Source organism: Fonsecaea monophora (assembly GCF_001642475.1).
Source record: "Fonsecaea monophora strain CBS 269.37 chromosome Unknown Scaff17, whole genome shotgun sequence".
Taxonomy (NCBI): Eukaryota; Fungi; Ascomycota; class Eurotiomycetes; order Chaetothyriales; family Herpotrichiellaceae; genus Fonsecaea; species Fonsecaea monophora.
Genome location: NW_019173948.1, coordinates 179,722 through 198,677, shown reverse-complemented (window position 1 = coordinate 198,677; position 18,956 = coordinate 179,722). Strand labels below are relative to the sequence as shown.

General features: G+C 52.4%; 6 protein-coding genes across 6 annotated transcripts; 5 read left to right on the top strand and 1 right to left on the bottom strand.

Annotated features, from left to right (window-relative positions):
- Window positions 1-288: 288 nt before the first annotated feature.
- AYO21_03465 (hypothetical protein) lies at window positions 289-1,343 on the top strand (the record flags this gene model as incomplete). The annotated part of the gene is made up of 3 exons (XM_022653439.1): window positions 289-820; window positions 873-1,234; window positions 1,299-1,343. The coding sequence occupies 3 exons, from the start codon at window positions 289-291 to the stop codon at window positions 1,341-1,343; spliced, it is 939 nt and encodes a 312-aa protein (XP_022514249.1).
- A 335-nt stretch (window positions 1,344-1,678) lies between these two features.
- AYO21_03464 (hypothetical protein) lies at window positions 1,679-5,218 on the top strand (the record flags this gene model as incomplete). Its single annotated transcript, XM_022653438.1, has 2 exons — window positions 1,679-1,823; window positions 2,004-5,218. The coding sequence occupies 2 exons, from the start codon at window positions 1,679-1,681 to the stop codon at window positions 5,216-5,218; spliced, it is 3,360 nt and encodes a 1,119-aa protein (XP_022514248.1).
- Window positions 5,219-5,908: 690 nt separating this feature from the next.
- AYO21_03463 (hypothetical protein) lies at window positions 5,909-6,875 on the top strand (the record flags this gene model as incomplete). Its single annotated transcript, XM_022653437.1, has 3 exons — window positions 5,909-5,948; window positions 6,014-6,053; window positions 6,263-6,875. 3 exons carry the CDS (start codon window positions 5,909-5,911, stop codon window positions 6,873-6,875), a joined length of 693 nt encoding a protein of 230 aa, XP_022514247.1.
- Window positions 6,876-7,804: 929 nt separating this feature from the next.
- On the top strand, window positions 7,805-8,857 carry AYO21_03462 (hypothetical protein; the record flags this gene model as incomplete). Its single annotated transcript, XM_022653436.1, has 1 exon — window positions 7,805-8,857. The coding sequence occupies one exon, from the start codon at window positions 7,805-7,807 to the stop codon at window positions 8,855-8,857; it is 1,053 nt and encodes a 350-aa protein (XP_022514246.1).
- Window positions 8,858-9,736: 879 nt separating this feature from the next.
- AYO21_03461 (hypothetical protein) lies at window positions 9,737-13,886 on the bottom strand (the record flags this gene model as incomplete). Its single annotated transcript, XM_022653435.1, has 2 exons — window positions 9,737-9,776; window positions 9,832-13,886. 2 exons carry the CDS (start codon window positions 13,884-13,886, stop codon window positions 9,737-9,739), a joined length of 4,095 nt encoding a protein of 1,364 aa, XP_022514245.1.
- Window positions 13,887-16,132: 2,246 nt separating this feature from the next.
- Window positions 16,133-17,933, top strand: AYO21_03460 (hypothetical protein; the record flags this gene model as incomplete). Its single annotated transcript, XM_022653434.1, has 2 exons — window positions 16,133-17,026; window positions 17,082-17,933. The coding sequence occupies 2 exons, from the start codon at window positions 16,133-16,135 to the stop codon at window positions 17,931-17,933; spliced, it is 1,746 nt and encodes a 581-aa protein (XP_022514244.1).
- Between the last annotated feature and the right edge of the window lie 1,023 nt (window positions 17,934-18,956).

The following is an 18,956-nucleotide window of genomic DNA, read 5'->3' as shown; positions in this document are numbered from 1 at the left end:
CACTGCCAAAGAATAGAGTGGTAAATATTTTCCGGCCGAGCATGGCCTTGTCTTTCTGGAAGCCTCGAGCCACATCGAATGATTCCGCACCCAGATACTTCCGAATGGGGAATAGTTCATCAGTCCCAGTCTATTCCATTTACGATCTAGCCTTGACCGCAGATAGCCGATCTACATAGTCTATTATGATTGGCTTGAGCCGACTACTTGAGACTCGCCTTGCCTAACGTCCCGGCCTGAAAGCACCTACTTTGGAATACCCATCTCTCCACCGAATTGCCAAGGATCATGGCGACTACTTGTATTGACATCGACCCCATTGGCGATCTCGTCATCGAGATTGAGAATGAACGCCTCCGAACCTCGTCCAAAGTTCTCTCTCTCGCTTCTCCGGTGTTCGCTGCTATGCTCAGGCCAGGTTTCAGAGAAGGGACTGTCCGGAATACAGAGGATAACCTTCGCGTCGTCCCTCTGCCTGATGATGACCTCGATGCTTTCAAACTTGTCTGTAGAGTCATCCATTTTCAGCTCGATCAGATCCCACAGGAGCTGGAAATTGACTCCTTGGAGAAGCTGGCCCTGGTCTGTGACAAATACCAATGTACCGTTGCCATGAGACACTGTGCGGCACTCTGGCTGCAGAGCCTTTCAGACACTTACGTCGCGGCGCAGCTGAATAGACAGCTGCTGGTTGCTTATCTTCTGGACCTGCCCACCGCATTTTCGGATATCTCGTGGAGGTTGATGCAGTCACAAGCCGGGCAATTTGACGTATTACCCGGTCTCACAGACCACCCCACCGTCCCTAGCTCTCTACTGGGTTGGTAGAAGATGTAACGCACTTTGCAATGCTGGAATGCTTACATGCGCAGATGTGCTCAATACCAGGAGAATCGAGATCAACCGCAAGATGGAGAAAATCATCATGCAACCCGTCTCGCGCCTCTTGAACTGTTCCTGTCGAGCTTCGTCCGAGGGAGTGACAAAGTATCTCTCTACCTTGCGAAAGGAAGCGATTGCACCCTACGAAGAAGGCTTCGAGCACCTGAGTCTACTCAAAGTCGTCGAGAAAGTCTCGAACCTGCCAAACAGCCTTGCAGGAGAGTCGTCTTGCACAAATGGCTCATATTCCCGCTGCGAACTCGCGGCTTCTCGAGACGGTTCAATGAAGAGAAAGCTTACAAAGGACCTATCAACTTTGATGGATGCTGAGCCTGGTCTCTGTCTTGATTGTGTAAAGACTGGGCGCAGATCCAAGGTGGAGGGAACTTGTAGAGTGCAACACCGATCAAATCTAGTTGCAACTCATGGGTATCGAAAAGGGGGATCACGATGATAAGTGACGCCGAGAAGGTGAGAAATGACTTGACGACCGATATGAACATGGAAATGAAGAACTTGACATAATCTCCCATACTTTTGCTCGATCCGTGGTTCAACCTGTACAGTGAAGTAAGTGGTGTTGCATGGTAGGTTGCGTCTTCGAATTCACTTCTCGGGCAGAATCTTTTCACATGAGTCTCACTCCTCCAGCATCTCATCCATCATCTCCTCTGACGGCTACTAAAGCCTCCACTCACTCACCACGCCTCTCCCATCTTCTTCGTCTTCATCCGTTCTTCTGCTTTCATCTCCCCACACGACGCCCACAATGTTAGGACGGGCTGTGACCCCGACCATGTCGGGCTTCTACCCAGTGGGCAACACACCTCCTGTTGATGTGTTGGAAGCTATACCGCCTGGCCAGGACGCCGCGGTGTTGCTACTCGGCTGCGGTGATGCTCGAAACCTGCTCTTCTCGCTATACTCCCGACCCTCATCAGGTTTGTACTCTACAGTGGCCAGCTTTGTTGGTCAAAAGACAACGCGCACATTGTCTGTGGATGGCTCATACTAACCGAGTCAGATCAAAGTCACTTTGACATTACGTGCTGTGATGTCGATGCCGAAATCATTGGTCTGGTGAGCCTCCCGCATGAGAGTCCAAGCTAATGAAATGGTAGCTCGAAATATCCTCCTTTACACACTCCTCATCGACGATGTGGACGGCGCGGACACCAGTCGAATCTGGAACATCTACTATCACTGGAAGTTGGATCAAGACTCGCTGCACCTGTTACAGAAGCAAGCGCGGAAGTTAGTGGACATGGGCACAACAATCGAGAATTGGCGTCAACAGACATACGGCCAGGGGCTTCGTTTCTGCGATCAAGGAAGCTTTGATCGTGCGGTCAAGTTGTGGAAATGGTACGCCCTTGATGACACGGACGGATCTGCTTTCGAGGAACAGCAAAAGCGATTGAAACACACCGCCTGTAAAGCCGTAAACTCCCATCGACGACTTATGGGAGGAGGTTTCAATATCTCGACTCTTCGTTCGGCGGCCCCATGCTCAGAATTGGTTTTGGACGATATGGTATCGCTTCTGCACGACTACTGGGTGACGGGGGTGGCTTGCGGTGATGCCAAACTCACGGGCGAATCCAAATGCCTGAACCCAACATTTTCGACTATGCATGGTATTTCCTTGGTCTATGCATCGATGGAACCCCTACAATCCTTCCACTTGGCCACTGCATACGCTCCACTCAAGGGAGATTCTCCCCTCGATCCCAAGTCATCGGCATCAGTCGATATCAAGCGTCCAGCCCAAGCTGCAGCAAGACAGTTCCAAGCATGGGCCGAAACCTTTCGACGAGTCAAAGATCGCCTGAAGATACGGTTCACAGCTTCTGATGCTGGAACATTCTGCCACGTGTTACAACATCATGCCGCCCACAAGAACAGCGAGGGTGCCTTTCAATATCGAGATAGGCTGCTGTACGAACAACTTGTCCTTGACCCCGTGGAATACGATTCGAGCTCATCTGGTCAGCACAAGTTCGACGTGATTGAAACATCCAATCTTGTCGATCATTTGGGTTCCTTGAACATCCTAGCAGCCTGCAGACCTCTGCTCAAACCCGGAATAACCTCCACCATCTACATGGAACTTTTGCAACTGCGCGACCAGAGTCTCGAAGATTATACTCGAGGGCTATTGTGTGGCGAGATCGTTACTGTATCGCTACTCTTCGGCCTCAGCCCCATCCAATACTGGACGAACACAACGGGCCTTTCGCATTACCCGGAGTCTATGGCGAGGTCTACCGAAGCCGGTGAAGGCGGTCAAGCTCGCTTCGTCATTGCGTGGAAGAACGTCAATGTCGCGAGGCTCAGATTTGATTCCGACCACCTTGCTCGTTTTGTGTTTAAAATGTGTTTGCGCATGTTTGAACACGAGTCCTCAGGGACTCAAACATCAAACACGGCCGCCAACAGATTAGCACTAATTCAGTTCCCACAGTACACACGCTCTGTTCTGGCCACGATTTTGGGTTTGATAAAAGGCGCCAACTTTGTCGATTTCCCAGTCTTTATGGAGCGTCTTCGCGTCTCGTTGCACAACGACTCGACCCATACCGCGATGAACTCACAGTATACAGAGTCATTGGATCTCTCCCTGCAGGAGCTTCGGGTGTGCACTATAACCACGGACAGCGACAACAATGAGAATGCCGAAACCATGACACTGAGTCCCTGCCGGAGCTGGCTCGAAAATTCATCAGCCGCTTGCCTCACCGTTGCTGTTCCGCATGCGAGCTGGGCGCCATTCATATTTACCGGCAAGCCAAATGCATGGCCACTCTTCGAACTTTCTGTACGGCTTCCCAGTACCGGTCGCGAATCTCGTTTTGGGGATGTGCAGATTGGGTTTGGCGTTGTCCGAACGTCAGGAACTAAAGGCACATCGAGTTATGCGGTGGATATGGAGACGGACGAGCAGGGGGCCGAGGGATGCTGCCCATTGATTGTTTCGGCGCTTGTACCTTCATGCATGTTGGTCGATCTCAATCACTCGACGGTGGCCGTTCAGTTCATTGCCAAGGTCCACGGGGACTCTCAGGCCATAGCGGCCATGGAAAGCATCCTCACTGGTCGCCCTGTCAGGTCCATCGAGGCCTATCGGGCCACTTTGAGTGACCAGAGTGTTTTCATCACAGAAAACCCCCCAAATTTGAAAGGACGAATGCCATGTCCGTCTCTTCCTGGCGAGCCCATGTGGCAACATGCGGCAGAGACCGGTACCGGAAATGTGACGCTCCACATGATATTTGATGGGGAGGCAACAAGGGCGAAGAAACTCAATCTGCATATCGACCTGACCTCCACAGATGCAGAGGCTCTGCTTCAGTCAAATGGCGATGTCGAGTTCAAGCAGTTGTCTGCTTTCAACCTCGAGCTCAACATCAGCTCAGGTTCACTGGCGTATCGTCAGCGGGTTCGACTACCAGTTGCGTTGATCACGTCCGGTTCCAGGACGAGGATTGCTCGAAAATCCTTGTATGTTGAGTTCATTGCACGAATCGCAGCTCCAGATGCTCTGTCGAACCATCCTGGTACTCTCTATCCGATGACTCTTGTTTGCGGCAAACCAATCCTCGAGAATCTGGGGTATCTACATTTGGAGCATCTTCCCATCGTGGATACTTCAGATGCTTCCAAACTCATCTGGATGGAACACTATTTATCCTCAATGCTTTCAATGAAAGAAAAGGAGATGATGCGCAGACATACCGGACCAAATGGTTTGTCTGATAACTTACGTCTTAAGTTCAAGCAGATGCTTCTACATATATTCAGCCGTTACCCTGGGCTGGGTGGCAAGAAGCCCCTGAGTACGTTTAACGTGCTGTACGATGGAGAAAAAGTCCCGCTCATGACGGTTGTGATTTCGTCGCTACGGCTGGATCTGGCAAATCTCAGCATTGTTCTGGACGCTGCAATGCTACCTTCAACAGCAGAGCTTGGAACTCGCAAGGCACAAAAGATCCTTGCTCAGATCCAGAAGGCTGGCACTACGTACGAAGTTGATAGTACGACCCGCACACTTTGGGAGAATGCCGTAGCAGCTTTTGTCGAGCGCTGTCGTGATTGGGAGCACACTGCAATGTGTGAATACGCAGCACAGGGTACCTCTACCGTGCCTACTCCGAAGGTCGACGGGAACATAGTCTGCTCGTGCGGGTTGGGGAAGTTTCCACAGGGTTACAAGCCAGACGTGCCTGGATGGACACATCTGGCAAAGCACTGTGTTCGCATGGCCATTTCTCCTAGTTTCTCTGTACCTATGGTGGAGAAGGTCATCGAAGAGATTCATCCATGGAGCACGGCCTAAGACAGAGGAGGCGATTCCAACCCGGGAGTGGAGGGTTGCTGGGGATGTGACAGATCCGTCTCAGGAACACCAGAAAGTGCTGAAGTGCGACGGGTGTAAGGTGGCTCAATGTTGTTCGAAAACGTGCCAAATCAAGGACTGGAGATGGCAACACAAGGCTCTTTGCGAGAAGATCGGGATGAGTCGTTGCTGGGGCTGGTTGCTCACCTCGTGGTGAAGGAGAGGACAGCGTGAAAAGGGAGACGGCAGGCAAACCACGCCGGCTCAGAGGATTGGATCGGATCAGAAGCTGGTGGCATTCTCGCCTTTTCCCTACATGTTGGATATCATTCTTTCTTCTAGGACCAGGATATGGAAGCGACATGGCGTGACAGGAGGCTTTAGGGGGTTCGCCGATGGTCGTCGTTAGGATGCAGCCTCAACTCGCTGTCAGACACTGTCATTTGATTTGCTGTGCCTCTGGCGAAATCCTACATTGGTTAATAGTATGTATTAGGTGTCGCTGTTTCCTAAAAGCGGCGAGGCTGGCATTATCCGTTCTTGGCATGGCGGACTCATGGATTTTTTTGAATTTGGGCATCGATCAAAGATTCATTTTTGACTGCGCCCTCCCATACCACTCCAACACCACCACACTAGACCCTTAGGCCACTCTCAAATAATCTGAAAGCATCCAAATCATCAGTCAAGATGGGTTTCACCGACTTCGTCTCCGACGGTGGCCTCACACGTATGTCTTGTTCCATGGCCCCCGTTTGAACCCCTCTCCAAACCATGCCACTGACTCAATGACAGTCCTGAACAACTGGCTCAAAACCCGTTCATACATTTCTGGGTACGTGATTTCTTTCTTCAGCCTCAACCCCCCTGATTTTTGCCTTCCAAGATGAGAAACAATTGGTCCGTGTTGATGAGGCGGCTTAAGACACCGCAAAATGACTACTTCCAATCGCATGCATTTGCATTCTGAGTTTTGTTAGAAACAAACACAACTTGTCCAAGAAGATATCAAGCTCGACGTGGTCGCTAACTCTATCTCCGCAGGTTCCAGCCATCTCAAGCCGACGTCGTGAGCTTCAAGGCTCTTAAAGAGGCACCTCCCGTCGAACGCTACCCTCATGCCTACCGCTGGTACAACCACGTCAAGTCCTACGAGGCTGACTTCTCTACGCTGCCTGGCGACCCATCCAAGCCCTTCACCACCTACGGCCCCGAGGCTGTTGCTGTAACCCAAAACCCCAAGGACGCCCCCGAAAAGGCCGAGGATGACGACGATGAGGTTGACCTATTCGGCTCTGACGAAGAAGAGGAAGATCCAGAGGTCGTGGCTGAACGCGAGAAGAGACTGGCAGAGTACAAGAAGAAGAAGGAGGGCAAGACCAAGCCCGCCGCAAAGTCAATTGTCACGCTCGATGTGAAGCCTTGGGATGATGAGACGGACATGGACGAGCTTGTGAAAAATGTGTTGGCTATCGAGCAGGATGGTCTTGTTTGGGGTGGTCATAAACTGGTCGCTGTTGGCTTCGGTATCAAGAAGCTGCAGGTCAACTTGGTTATCGAGGACGAGAAGGTCTCTCTGGATGAACTGCAGCAGAAGATCGAAGAGGATGAAGATCATGTTCAGTCTACCGATGTTGTGGCTATGCAGAAGCTGTAAGAAGGAAACATTCAAGGGCATGGGGATGCACCTCTTCCGGCCAGCGACACAGACCAGGTCAAGAGATTTCGAGACTGTCCGAAAGGGAATTCTAGCCTTGGCTTGCCTGTTGTTGAGGTAGAGTTCAAGGTTTTGATTCCTGCCTGGCACGGATTTGTTGGACTTGTCTTTAGAGCGATGGCATTTTACCCTCGACGTAAACCTGATGATAGACGAAAAACGCACGAAGACGAGTGACGAGCATTCTCGACCCACACACGGCACAGACTTGACTTGTCTGGTATTACTCGGTACTCGCAGACCCCTTCGGTAGACAGCCCTGCAAGACATGTTATCACAGATCCGAGACATTTGCGGCCTCATGATTTGCTGGTTGGTGCTAGATCCGGAGTCGCCCAGTCAGCCACGCACCTCATTTTTCTCCATAGCCAGCTCGCCAGGAAGGCGGCACACGTATGATCATGATTCTGCTGCTGCGGCGGGTATAATTATAGCAGCATTGGCTGGCTGGCTTTTTCTTTCTTGTCTGTGGGTTCTGTGCGTCTGCCTTGACCCATTCACCCCTTCTCTACCCCACGAGACCGCAGGAAGGGCAGAGTTGGGCGTTTTTCGTACAATGTCGATCGCTCTGGCCGTGTGACAAGAGCAAACTGGTCCTCGACTGCGCATCTTTCCTCCTATCTTCGCATCACCTCTTCAAGATACACACCCCAAGTCTGACAACGAGTGTCGCCACGGCCTCGAGCCTTTTCCGGTCGGCTCAAGAGTAAATTTGAGAAAGCGGTAAGCCGCGCAGTCGAGCGCGTTCGTCCGGGATAGAGAGGCAGCAAAACACCTAAAGAAATAGAAAGAGAAGGATATACTACGAGGCTGCTGGTCTCCTTGTCTCTCGTCTCTTCAGTGAGCAAAGTTGTGGAAATCCTTCAATCATGGCGGCCAAAAAATTGGTGATCAACCCACCACTCCTCAATTCCGCCTGTCCATGGGCCACGACTCTCGAAGATATCAAAGCCCTCTACGACACCCCCTACACAGGCGCCGTGACAATTCGAACCTCCTTGCTCGAAGGCTTTACTCACGACGACTCCGTCCATCAATACATCTTCTTCACACCCGGCAAGACCATCCCCGGCGACGCTCCGAAAGGCGAGGCTTCGAAACCATCTTCTTCCGACTCGTCAGAACCTGTATCGACCCTCAACACGCTGGGTTACTCCCCGCTCACTCTCTCCGAGTACCTTGGCATTATCAATGAAATTGTTGGCCAGCGCCACCTGGGTACTGACACGCCGACCAAGAAACCGTTCATTCTGTCCGTGACGGGGACCCCAGATGAGATCGCCATGGCCTACGCTCTCATCGCCAACGCTGCGGAAATGGACGAAGATCTCCGTCTCGCCATGGAGGTCAACCTCTCATGCCCCAATATCGCATCTGCTCCACCACCAGCATACGACAAGAAACAATTGGATGAGTACCTCGAGGCAATAAGCGATTCGAAATCCACCTATCGCGGACGAATGGCCACGCCTGATTCAGTGCCTAAAGTCGGGATCAAGCTTCCACCGTACACATATACCGGCCAATTCGAAATGGCCGTGGACTCTCTGCGCAATGCGAAATCTTCCGAGCCTGGAGAAGGTTCAGTGATCGACTTCATTACATGTACAAATACCCTGGGCAACAGCCTTCTCCTCAACTCGAACCTCGACCCAGCACTCAGCAACGAGGCGGGCAGCGGACTGGGCGGTTTGGCGGGAGCAGCACTTCATCCTCTGGCATTGGGGAACGTTGCCACGTTTCGGAAACTACTCGACCGGGACCCTTCTACCAAGGGCATCATGATCATCGGCGTCGGAGGCGTGGAAGACAAGGACGGCGCGGAGAGGATGAGGAAGGTCGGTGCAGAGGCGGTCGCCTGCGCGTCGGCCTTGGGCCGATACGGAGTCGGTGTCTTTGAGCGCATCACCAAAGGCGTATGAGGTCCCACACCACCGACGTTCTATGTTTGCTGGGAAGAAGAGGGCGTCTTGCGTGAGCCAGTCACGATAGATTGCATGCCGTGCACCGCATGACACACAGCCCCGTGGCCACGGAGCAGGAGTGACAAGTGCAAGATGAACCAGGATTTGGAGGCACTTCATATTATTACACTACGCTCCTCGAGAGGGCTTTGGTTCGGGCAGTCATTGTTACCTGGCCACGTAGATAGTATGTGCTGAGGTTTTGTCTGTTTGGGGACAAGTCTTCAGCGACATTCTCGACGAGGTGGAAATGTATCAGTCGCAGCGCACTCACGATACTTGCATAGAGACACACGAATTGACGATTCAGACGACCAGAAGAAAATATCAACATAGAAAAACTTTTTTGTGTTCATACTACGCTCGATAAGCACTCTGATTTCAACAAAGACACACACGATCTGGGCCCTTTTCTCACCTCGTTCGCGTGCTCTTTCCTCGGACAACCCGGTCGCTCAGATCCTTGACTGATGTTTTTCCGTGCTCTTCTGATACTCGGACATGCTGGATATTTTCTTAATCGATGTTCAGGTCCAGCCTCAGACTCCAGACTCAGTCTCTCTTCTCGGTCCCATCGCCCCAAAGGGTTGCTTTGCATTCTGCCGTCATCGCTCTCTGCCTTCCTCAAGTCCCACTGGTCGCCGTCTGTCTGCGTCTCCAGCTACCAAATGCAGCTCCAAGTTAATCGATGCAAGATTTGCTGTCTGCAATATCTGCCGCCTTGTTGTTGATGTTTCGGATCTCATAGACCTGTCCATTCTGTAATAAAGACCTATCCCATCTAGTTGGTGTTGATCTGTTCCTCCTGAGGGTAATTACGTGATAATTATGCATTAATTACAATGCATATGGATTCATGGATCGGATAGTCAAGCATCTAGGCAAAAGGTCAGTAGCCGTAGGGCGCAGCTGAGGGTTTCCACATCACTTACGGTGGACTCTTGGTCAGGTCAGTCTTCAAAATGACAGGCACTCGAGTCATTTCAGTCACATCTTGAATGTATTCACCTCCCTCCTCCCGAAGCTTGAAGTAGCTGAGGTACTTCTCCTTGTCGGTCAAGTTGTGCTCTGGAATATCACCAGATGGTCTTGCGATCTTTGACTCGGACTGTGTTCGGGCTGGTGCTTGGCTCAGTCCACCGTTACGGGCCGGGGATGGGGGCATGCTCTGAGTCGATCGGTCAAGTGGCGAATTCAGAGATACACCAGCAGCCATTTCGGTGATTTCCGATGCGCTGTCGTCGTCAAAGAGCGCATCAACATCATCGGTTGACATGGTGTTGCTGTCCGTCTGCTTGCGTTGAGATTCGTATCGTTCCTTGGCCCGTTCTCGTGCAGACTCGGTTGCACCGTTTGTACCTCTAGTGCTCACTGAGGCACGGGGTCTTTCATCTTCAGGAACGTAGGCAGATGACGGAACCCCTTTCTCCCAGTAAAGTTCGAGCACTCGTTCGTCCTTGCGGAACTCTGCCTTTTTCAAAGGAAGCTGGTCGCAATGCACACGTTTCTCGAATCCATACTCTGGGATAAGGACATCGAATGCAGACTCGTAGACACAAATGACGATGCCCTCGCTGATAAGGTCGCCTCCCATCTCTTTGCTCTTCTTATCCATGAGTCGGCAGGACTCAATGTGGACACTCTGTTCTTGCGCGCAATGAGCAGAGTCTTTCTTGTTGTTACATTGCTCGGCTGTTTTGGCCAGGCTCTCCATGTCTTCGTTAAATTCGACAGCACCATTGGAAAGAGCTGCCTCCAGCTGCCGGTGGACGACAATGTCAGCATATCGGCGCGAAGGGTTGGTGAAGTGGGTGTAAAGAGGCAGATTGAGTGCGTAGTGTTGACGCTGCTCCTCCGCAACCTGTTCGCCAATGTAGTATTTGGCACGCTGCAAAGTCTTGACCAACAGAGTTTCCATGCCCTTCCGCAAGTCCGAATCTCCCACTTTGAAGAGACTGTTCTGCAGGCTTCCACTGCTAGAGCTATCAATGTCATAGCCGGCTCGGGTCATTCGATCGACGAACGTCAAAAGTCGTCGCGGGTTGGGAGGTGATTGTCTTCTCAAGAACGCCTTGTCGGGCATGGCAGCGAAGATCTTCTGTGCAACAAAGAAGTTGGCTTTACAGCTGAGCTCTTCCATGATCTCGTGTGCGGCAGATGTGTTGAAGATATTCTGCTCCACTGGAATGTTCTCATCGTCGAGCTGATAAAGCAGTCGAAGAGGGGCGATAGTCGCAGAACGGTTGCCAAAACGAGCTTCTCGGAATTTGCTGGCGATCTTGTGCAAAGTCTTGATGTCCTCGGCTGTGGGCCCGTTCAATTCAGGCTGCTCGCCTCCCTTGACGACAGCGTCAATGGCTCGGTATCCGAGCTTGCCAGAGCTTTGGATAATCGATTTGCCAATGAAAGGCTCTCCTTCAATCTGCCCTGTCTCAGAGTTGACTTTGAAGATCACACTCACGGTCAGACGGCCCTCGCCTGGAAGCAATGAGCATATGTCTGCAGACAGTTTCGATGGGAGCATGTTAACGGCCCTGGTCATCAAGTAAACGCCAGTCCCTCGTTTCTTAGCCTCTCGATCGACCAGTGAGTTTGCTTTGACAAAATGGGCAATATCCGTGACATGGATGCCGAGCTCGACCAATCCATTGTCGAGTTTCTTGATGTGGATGGCATCGTCAAGCTCCTTAGTGCCGTTAGGGTCAATGGTGAAAGTTCGCTCGTTGCGAAGGTCGAGGCGTGCGGCTAGGCTCTCCTCGCTCTCAGTCTGCAACGACCAGTCATCCCACCCAACACTCTTCAAGACAGCATCGGAAAACTCGTCAGATCCAAAGTTGTTGTCACGGAGCAAGGCGTCTGTCTCGACGCGGAGATCACCCATTTCACCCAACTGCTCAACAAGAGTACCGAATGGATGCAAGGAGGTGATCGGCCAGCGCTTGATACAAGCCACGAAGATTCTGTTGGCGTAGTCCATGTGCTTATCCACAAAGTCTCGCGGGGCCTGTTCTGTTGGGATAGCAATCAAGGGCACGCGTTTATCAGTAGGCTTGAACCACACGATCTTCGGCTTATCTTGGGCACGAGATTCCGATCGTGAATGGCCTCCATCCCGCGCCTGGCGCTCGGCTTCTTGCTTCTCCTTCGTGGCCTGGCTACTAGGTCGGAGTAGACCAAGTGTACCCGAGAACATCTGCCCAGCGACGCGCTCAATAACGGCGACGACGTGACCTGCGTAGAGAGGTTTCTGTTCGTCGCTGATCTCTTCTTCTTCCATCAACAGCAGGCTCTGACCTTCGACCTCGACATCATCGTTCTTCTTTTGCGTTGGACGCTGACGCAAGCTGCCGCGTCGCCGGATACTTCCATCTGGGGCAATCGAAGTGTTGTCAGTGGTCGAAGTGCTTTCACTCTTGCCATTTTGGGCATTCCCCGACGAGCGAGTGTCGGTAATGTCCTTGCGTTTCTTCTTCTCTTCCTTCTCACGCTTCTGACCCCAGACCTCGTCGACATCAAGCAGTTCGACCGCAACCAGGTCCCCCTCAAGAGCACGATTTCGGTCTTTGCTACCACAAATGAAGATGTCTGCGTCGAGATCGTTGGTGGTGACATAGGCGTCAGATCGGTTCTTCTTGTTCACTCGCAGGATGCCCGCAACCAGCTGGCCATCATTGAGCAACGCAGGAAGTGTGGCTTGAGGAAGATAGGGGGTAAACAGAGTCTTTCGCTGTTGTTGCTGCTGTTGCAAGCCCATTGGGGGAGCGTGCTGACTGGCCTGAAGACCACCAAGCTGTGCACCTTGCATTGCCTGAAGCTGCGCGATCTGCAAAGCGTTCAGTTGCTGGCCAGCAAACATCTGAGGTGCCATCATCATTTGGCCTTGGGGAAGTTGCAGCAACTGGGGCTGGCCCGGGTATTGGAATCCACTCATCGAGCCGATGGACTGGTTCATTGATCCTCGACCGCGATGGCCAGGCTGGAAGTTTCCACCGCCCATACCCTGCGGTTGGCTGAATTGACCCATCTGTTGAGGCGATTGATCAGTTGTCTGCTGATTATTCTGTTGACGCCAATTGCCCTCGAAGTTGCGAGACCCCTGTCTTGTGTGGTTGCTTTGGCTGCCACGACGCTGTAGATCTGACTGATTACCTGTGCCAGCATCACCCTGTGCTGGGAATTGAAAAGATCCGCCTCCACGGCCAGCCCCGCCTCCACCCCGAACACTTCCTGCCGCCATACTCTGGCTTCGACTATGACCAACCATACGGGCATTGCCAGCACGCTGCAGACCCAGGCCCGAAGGGGTGACGGGCGTGTTCAATCTGTCATCGACAGGAGTGGCGGCCACAGGACTTTCCGCGATACCACCAGCTCCTGGAATGGGGAACTGAAAGCCAGCAGAAGTCCGCTTCTTCTCTGCAAGTTCAGCAGCTTTCTTTGCCTCGGGAAGAGCTAATGAATGACGTCGAGTATGTCCACTTTGTGCAGAGCCACCCCTTCCTCCGCGGCCACTGGTGTTCTCACGATTCTGACCCATTGCCTGCTGGTTGAAGTCGCCAAAGGCTGAACCAGCAGTGCCAGTGGATGGTGCTGGGGGAGGGCCCATAGCCATGCCTGGAAGCGCGGATTGATTTCTGCGGTGAGCCCCGGGTTGTGCAGGGGCATTTCCCTGCATGGCCATCTGCTGCTGGATCTGGGGGAATTGAAAATTGGTGTTATTGGGCGAGATTCCCGAAAGATTGGGTTGCCCTTGAATGGGAGAGTACGCGGGCATGCTTTGCAGCGGTTGCTGAATCATGCCCATGTTGACATACTGCTGATGAGTAGCAGCGATTTGCTGTTGTTGCTGTTGGAGTAATTCGATTTGTTGCTGAAGAGCCAGTTGTTCCATCATGAGCGGAGTGAGCTCCGATGGACTACGTCGATGGGCGATATGAAGTCTGCGCCCTGCAGGGCCGGGCACACCAGATGAGCCTGGTTGTGCCATGGTTGAGATGTACTTGGTAGATCAATGTAGTTCCTAGCTCTTGTTTGGCTTAGGCCTGGCCAGCCTGTGGGAGGCCCTCGAAAGGGGAAAAGGAGTGAAGCAACGATATTGCCTCAGTGAATCTGTGCACAAGGAGGGAAAGAAGATGCAACTAGTATGGATTAAAATGTCAGTACGCTCCAGAATTGATACAGCAAGATGCAACCCAGACCACGAATACAGAAGCAAAAGCATTAAACTTCTGGAGGGGGGAAGATGCAGAGCATCTTGGATAAAGGTTCATCAAACGGGGATGGAAACTCACCTAGAACGGTGCCAAGGAGGATACCGAAGTCGATTTTGACGTCCCTGAGAGGTTTGGAGATGCAGCGATTCTCAAACGTTGGAGGAAGGATGGTCACGAATCCTAATCAAATTGCGTATTGCGGTCGACACTCGAGTCGAGGACCTGTGGGCCAGGATAGAGTGGTGGAGTGACAAGGCGGTGTCAGTGACAAGGTGCGAATCGCTCGACGAAGGTGATGATGCAGCGTTGAGCTGATGACTGTCGCAATGGCAATAGGCACTCGAGGGGATTGAGGGTGATGGTAACCGAGAACTGCGCAATACGGCGCAGGCAGATAAGTCGATGTAGCGGAAGGCAGGCTCGATTCGACGTAAGATTTATTTCTTGGGCGAGGGAAGGACAGGAAAACGGAACTGGACGGGGACCGGGGGCCCACAGCGGAGAGGGATAAGAGCACACAAGAGAGTGACTCCGATGGATTGAAGGACTGTCTGGCGAACGCTGAAGCGATGTGGAAAAGGACAGGACAAGACAGAACTGAGGAACAGGATGATGGAAGAGGAGAGAGAGAGAGGGAGAGAAGCAACTCGGCAGGAGAGGGGAAGAGGGAAGAGTAGAAGGTGAAAGGATGGGTTTTGGTAAAGGCTTTGTATGGGTAATTGGTGGGTGGTTCCTTTTTAGTGGGCGCAGGCTGGTGAAGGCCTCGAAGGGTCCTGCAGGCGCAACACTGCCAGTACTCGGTACTACCAGTTACACCACCACCATCACCACCACCAAACACAGGTGTCTAGTTAACGTTCTTACTGCTCACTCGCTTATGCGGTGGTGAAGCGGAGGGGGCTATCTTGATATGGTAGAACTGCCCTATAGGCGATGTCTATTGGGCTTGTCATCACTCTTTGGCCCCCTGTCTTTCAGTCCATGTCTATCATAGAGGACAAATGACTTTTCGATATCCTTTCCCTTCTCGGGAGTGGCAGAGAGTAAGCCTCGTGTTCGGACTGATAGATGATCGAGAAGCGGAGAGGGACCACAGACTACGGGGTTTGCAGTTAGTTCTCCTGATGGTCTTACGAGTAGGAGTATGAATCCTCTCCCAAAGCGCAGTTTGGATGTGATTCATGTTACAGTCGCCGCCTCCGGAGGTGCAGTTGGAGCGCCAAGAGATGTTGCGGGCGGTAATGGGCTACGGACTCAGGCTCCCCTTGGCTCCAAGGGCGGGCCTAGTACCGGCTAGTAGCCCATCAACTAGGCAAGCCTCGGGGCCTGGCGGGTTTGGCGCACATCCCCCGGGCGAGGGCCAGCTGGGTGGCACCTAGACCACTCCACCATGAGTGCCTTACGGGTAAACTGAAACCCTTGTCTGAGTTTCTGGACTGGAGCTTGTCACCGAGTCCCCGACTTGCACTACTGGTGCACCTGTGCTCCTCTCACTGAGAGTTCCTCTCATGAAACTTCACCAAACTCTGGCATCAGCAGTGCTCACGTCTCATCCATTCCATCGATCGTCAATTAGCCTTGTCACTCCCTTGTCCGACCTTCGGTGCCGTCATTACCACGCCTCCCGTCATTGTTGCGACTCTCCTTTGACGCTACGCAGAGCTGGAGCTCTTTCAACCTCAACCGGAACAGTTCTTTATCTTTATCCTATCGGGATGGACTAAGCATTAACGCGTCTTGGACAGAGTGTCAGCCTTGACCTCGGCATAGAAACTTTTATCTGCTGTTACCTCCTTACAACCCTCGCGTCGCGCTTTTTGTGTGTCCAGATCGGCCCCAACGTCCCACCCTCCATATTTGTGAACCGGGTCTCAAGGCTGTCTGCTCGTCTCCGCCATTGTCCTCGTCTAAGACTGGGAGATACTCTGAATACACCATTCACGTGTCTTGTCTCCCCAACATTCTTTGAGCGCGTCAACTTGGTGTGGCAGCGGAAAATTCAAAGTCACGTGTCGTTAAAATGGGTCAGGCGAGGCTTCACTCATCATCGCCCTTAGTCAGAGACAGCCCTCGAGGTCGAAGGACCGACGACAGCCCATCAAGGCAACTACAGTGGGAATTGGAACGTGCTCTCAGTCAAATTCATTTGCACGAGATTGAACGCTCCAAACTTCATGCCTACCAGAAACGCCAAGAGCAGGAAGAGCTTGACGCTCGGGAATCAGCACAAGCGGAGGCTCATCGAATAGAACTCAATGCCGCCAAAGCCCAGCATGAAATTGTCCGGAAACAAGCCGAGGCTGTTCTTCAGGCCTACATCAAGCAAGAGGAAGAGGATCGTCAGAGACGTGAGGAAGAAGAGCGAAGGAGGGTAGAGGAGGAGGAAAGGCAGCGACGGGCAGAGGCAGAGGCACGAGCACAGGCCCAGGAGAAGGAACGTCAACGACAACGGGCCGAACTGGAGCGAAGAGCTCGTGAAGAGAAAGAGCGCCTGGAACACGAAGAGCGTGTCCGCCTTGAAGCAGAGCGTCAAGCAAAACAAAAAGCTGAAGAAGCTGAAAATGAACGAAGGGAAAAGGAAGCAGCCGAGCAAAGGCAACGAGAGAAGCAAGCTAAAGCCGAGCAAGAAGCTGCTTTGCGGAGACAAGAAGCCGAGAAAGCTGCAGCGGTCAAAGCTGCACCACCGCAACCCGCGGCCCGTACTCAGGACAGAGGCATCAATCCAGCTTCGGAGGTGGAGGTGCAACATGCCAACTACCTGGTTCTCCACAAAAAACTGAAAAAGTTCCGTGCCGACTTCTGGGTCGCGGCTAAGAAGGATCCAGCCTTGAAGCCTCATGTAGGCGACATGCGAAGGGCAATTCGAACCAGCGTAGGGCAGTTGACCGATGACAAGGTTGGAAACAAAAAGGCAGTAAGTGACGAGTATATTGCCTCGATCCTCCAGGTTCTCCGACTAACAATGGCAGCATGACCGCGTGAGATTTACGTTACAACAGGCTTTCAGGGATCGACCCTCGCCTCCCGTGTCGGTCAGCGAGTACCTACCAGCACATCTCAATCTAGGGGACAATGGTACGACAACGATCCCGTCCCTGGCGCTGTACCTGCTCTCCATCTTCAGCAAGGCGGTTATCAGTGGTTTCGTGGGTGAGTGTGCCGTCAACCCCAAGGCTGCCGAGCCCATTGGCACACTGGTTGCCCAGATCTTCTCGATGCCTGAGCTACAATTCCCCCGAAATGTCCCATCCACTGCCGATCCGTCACAGCCTTCGAAGCCAACCAGTGTCTCGCTCATCTCCATACTCATGAGCAAATTCCACGCGACAGCCCCGATTCTGTTCGGCATCTCCGGGCGCGAGTCCACTGCGGCGGGCAAACACCGACTCGGGTGGCGTCTTGATAGAATCACTGATGACCCCGACTCGAAGAAAGCGTTTGTGAATGAAAACAAGCACTACGACCGCCTCACAGGACTGGGGGTGGGCTACGCGTCGATAGCTCTCCGCAACTTTTCCAAAGCCAAAGTCTCCAACCCCTGGCCACCGGTGCACTATTGGGCCAGTCTCGCGCACATTGCCAATACGCCTCCACAAGAGGTGCAGACCAGCCATCTAGTGCTGTTGAAGAGCATGCTCGAGAACAATGCGATCGAACGGTTCGTGTTGTTTTTCGGCGCCGCGGGCATTGCCGCGTTAAGACAGGCAGCAGTCGACTTTCCACGGACACTGCCGAGAGAAATGCAGGAAAAGCCAGCGACAAAGACGTTGGTATTGATGGTTGAGGGTTGGAAGAAGGAGAAGAACTTTTCACTCGCGTAGAGTGTGCGAGAGACCAGGACTGGCATTCTGATGGCAATGGCTTTTTGGGGGGAGTGATGGACGAACAAAGGCCTGGAAGAAATCCACCCCGGCCCTCAACATGGACAGTTACTGGCAAAAGTCAGGTTCACCGGACAGACACCGATCAAAACCCTGCGATAGACGAGGCAGATGTATCTCCAGAAAGAACGCACGCGAGCATGTTTACTCGCAAGAGCAAATGATTTCGGATTCATGAAAAGGCAATCACACGGACACAGAATAGAGAACCGCCGTCTCGGCTACTTTGTTTCTGTTCTGAACTCGAGATAGATCCTTCCTGTGACGTCTGTAAACCAGATTGTGTCGTAAAGAGTAGAAATGGAGCCATCTGGTAAGATGTAGGGGGACCAGCAAAAACGTTCCTGTCGTTTGCCCAAGTGGAATGTCTGTCCTTTGCGAGCAGAGAGGGCTGGATTCCGGGGGCATGAAAACAGATATTCATGCCTAGCGATGATATCTACCTTCTGGGTAATTAATGTATGTAGGTTGATTTTTATCCCTTAATTCCACAATATCTTAACTTCTCCACCCTCTCCCACCCTCTCGGCATTTGGATTTTTTTCTGTTGATATCTCGCGAAAACATCCTCCCCAAGCGGGGTCCCCACAGTCAAGGAAAACGCGGTCAGACTGGTTGGGGACACTGGGATACCTGCATGCCTGCATACTCCGACCATGCAATGCGACCTTGTCAGATGTCTTTGTGTGAGCTCCGCCCCATTCCAACGTTGTAAAAGCGAGCTGGGTACGGGGTCGGTCGAGCGGGGAGGTAATGCACTTAGCTACCTATCTAACAGCCTCCCTACCTCTATATGTATGTACCTAGCAGGGGGGCAATACCCATGTAGGTGAGTCTGGAGACTAGCATGTCTCCTCTGACAGGGTACTGTGTGCTATATATCGCTAACGAGGCAGATGGGCGGAGAAGGGTGTTTCCCAGACGTACTTCTACTATACATTGAGGACAGAATCAATATCACCC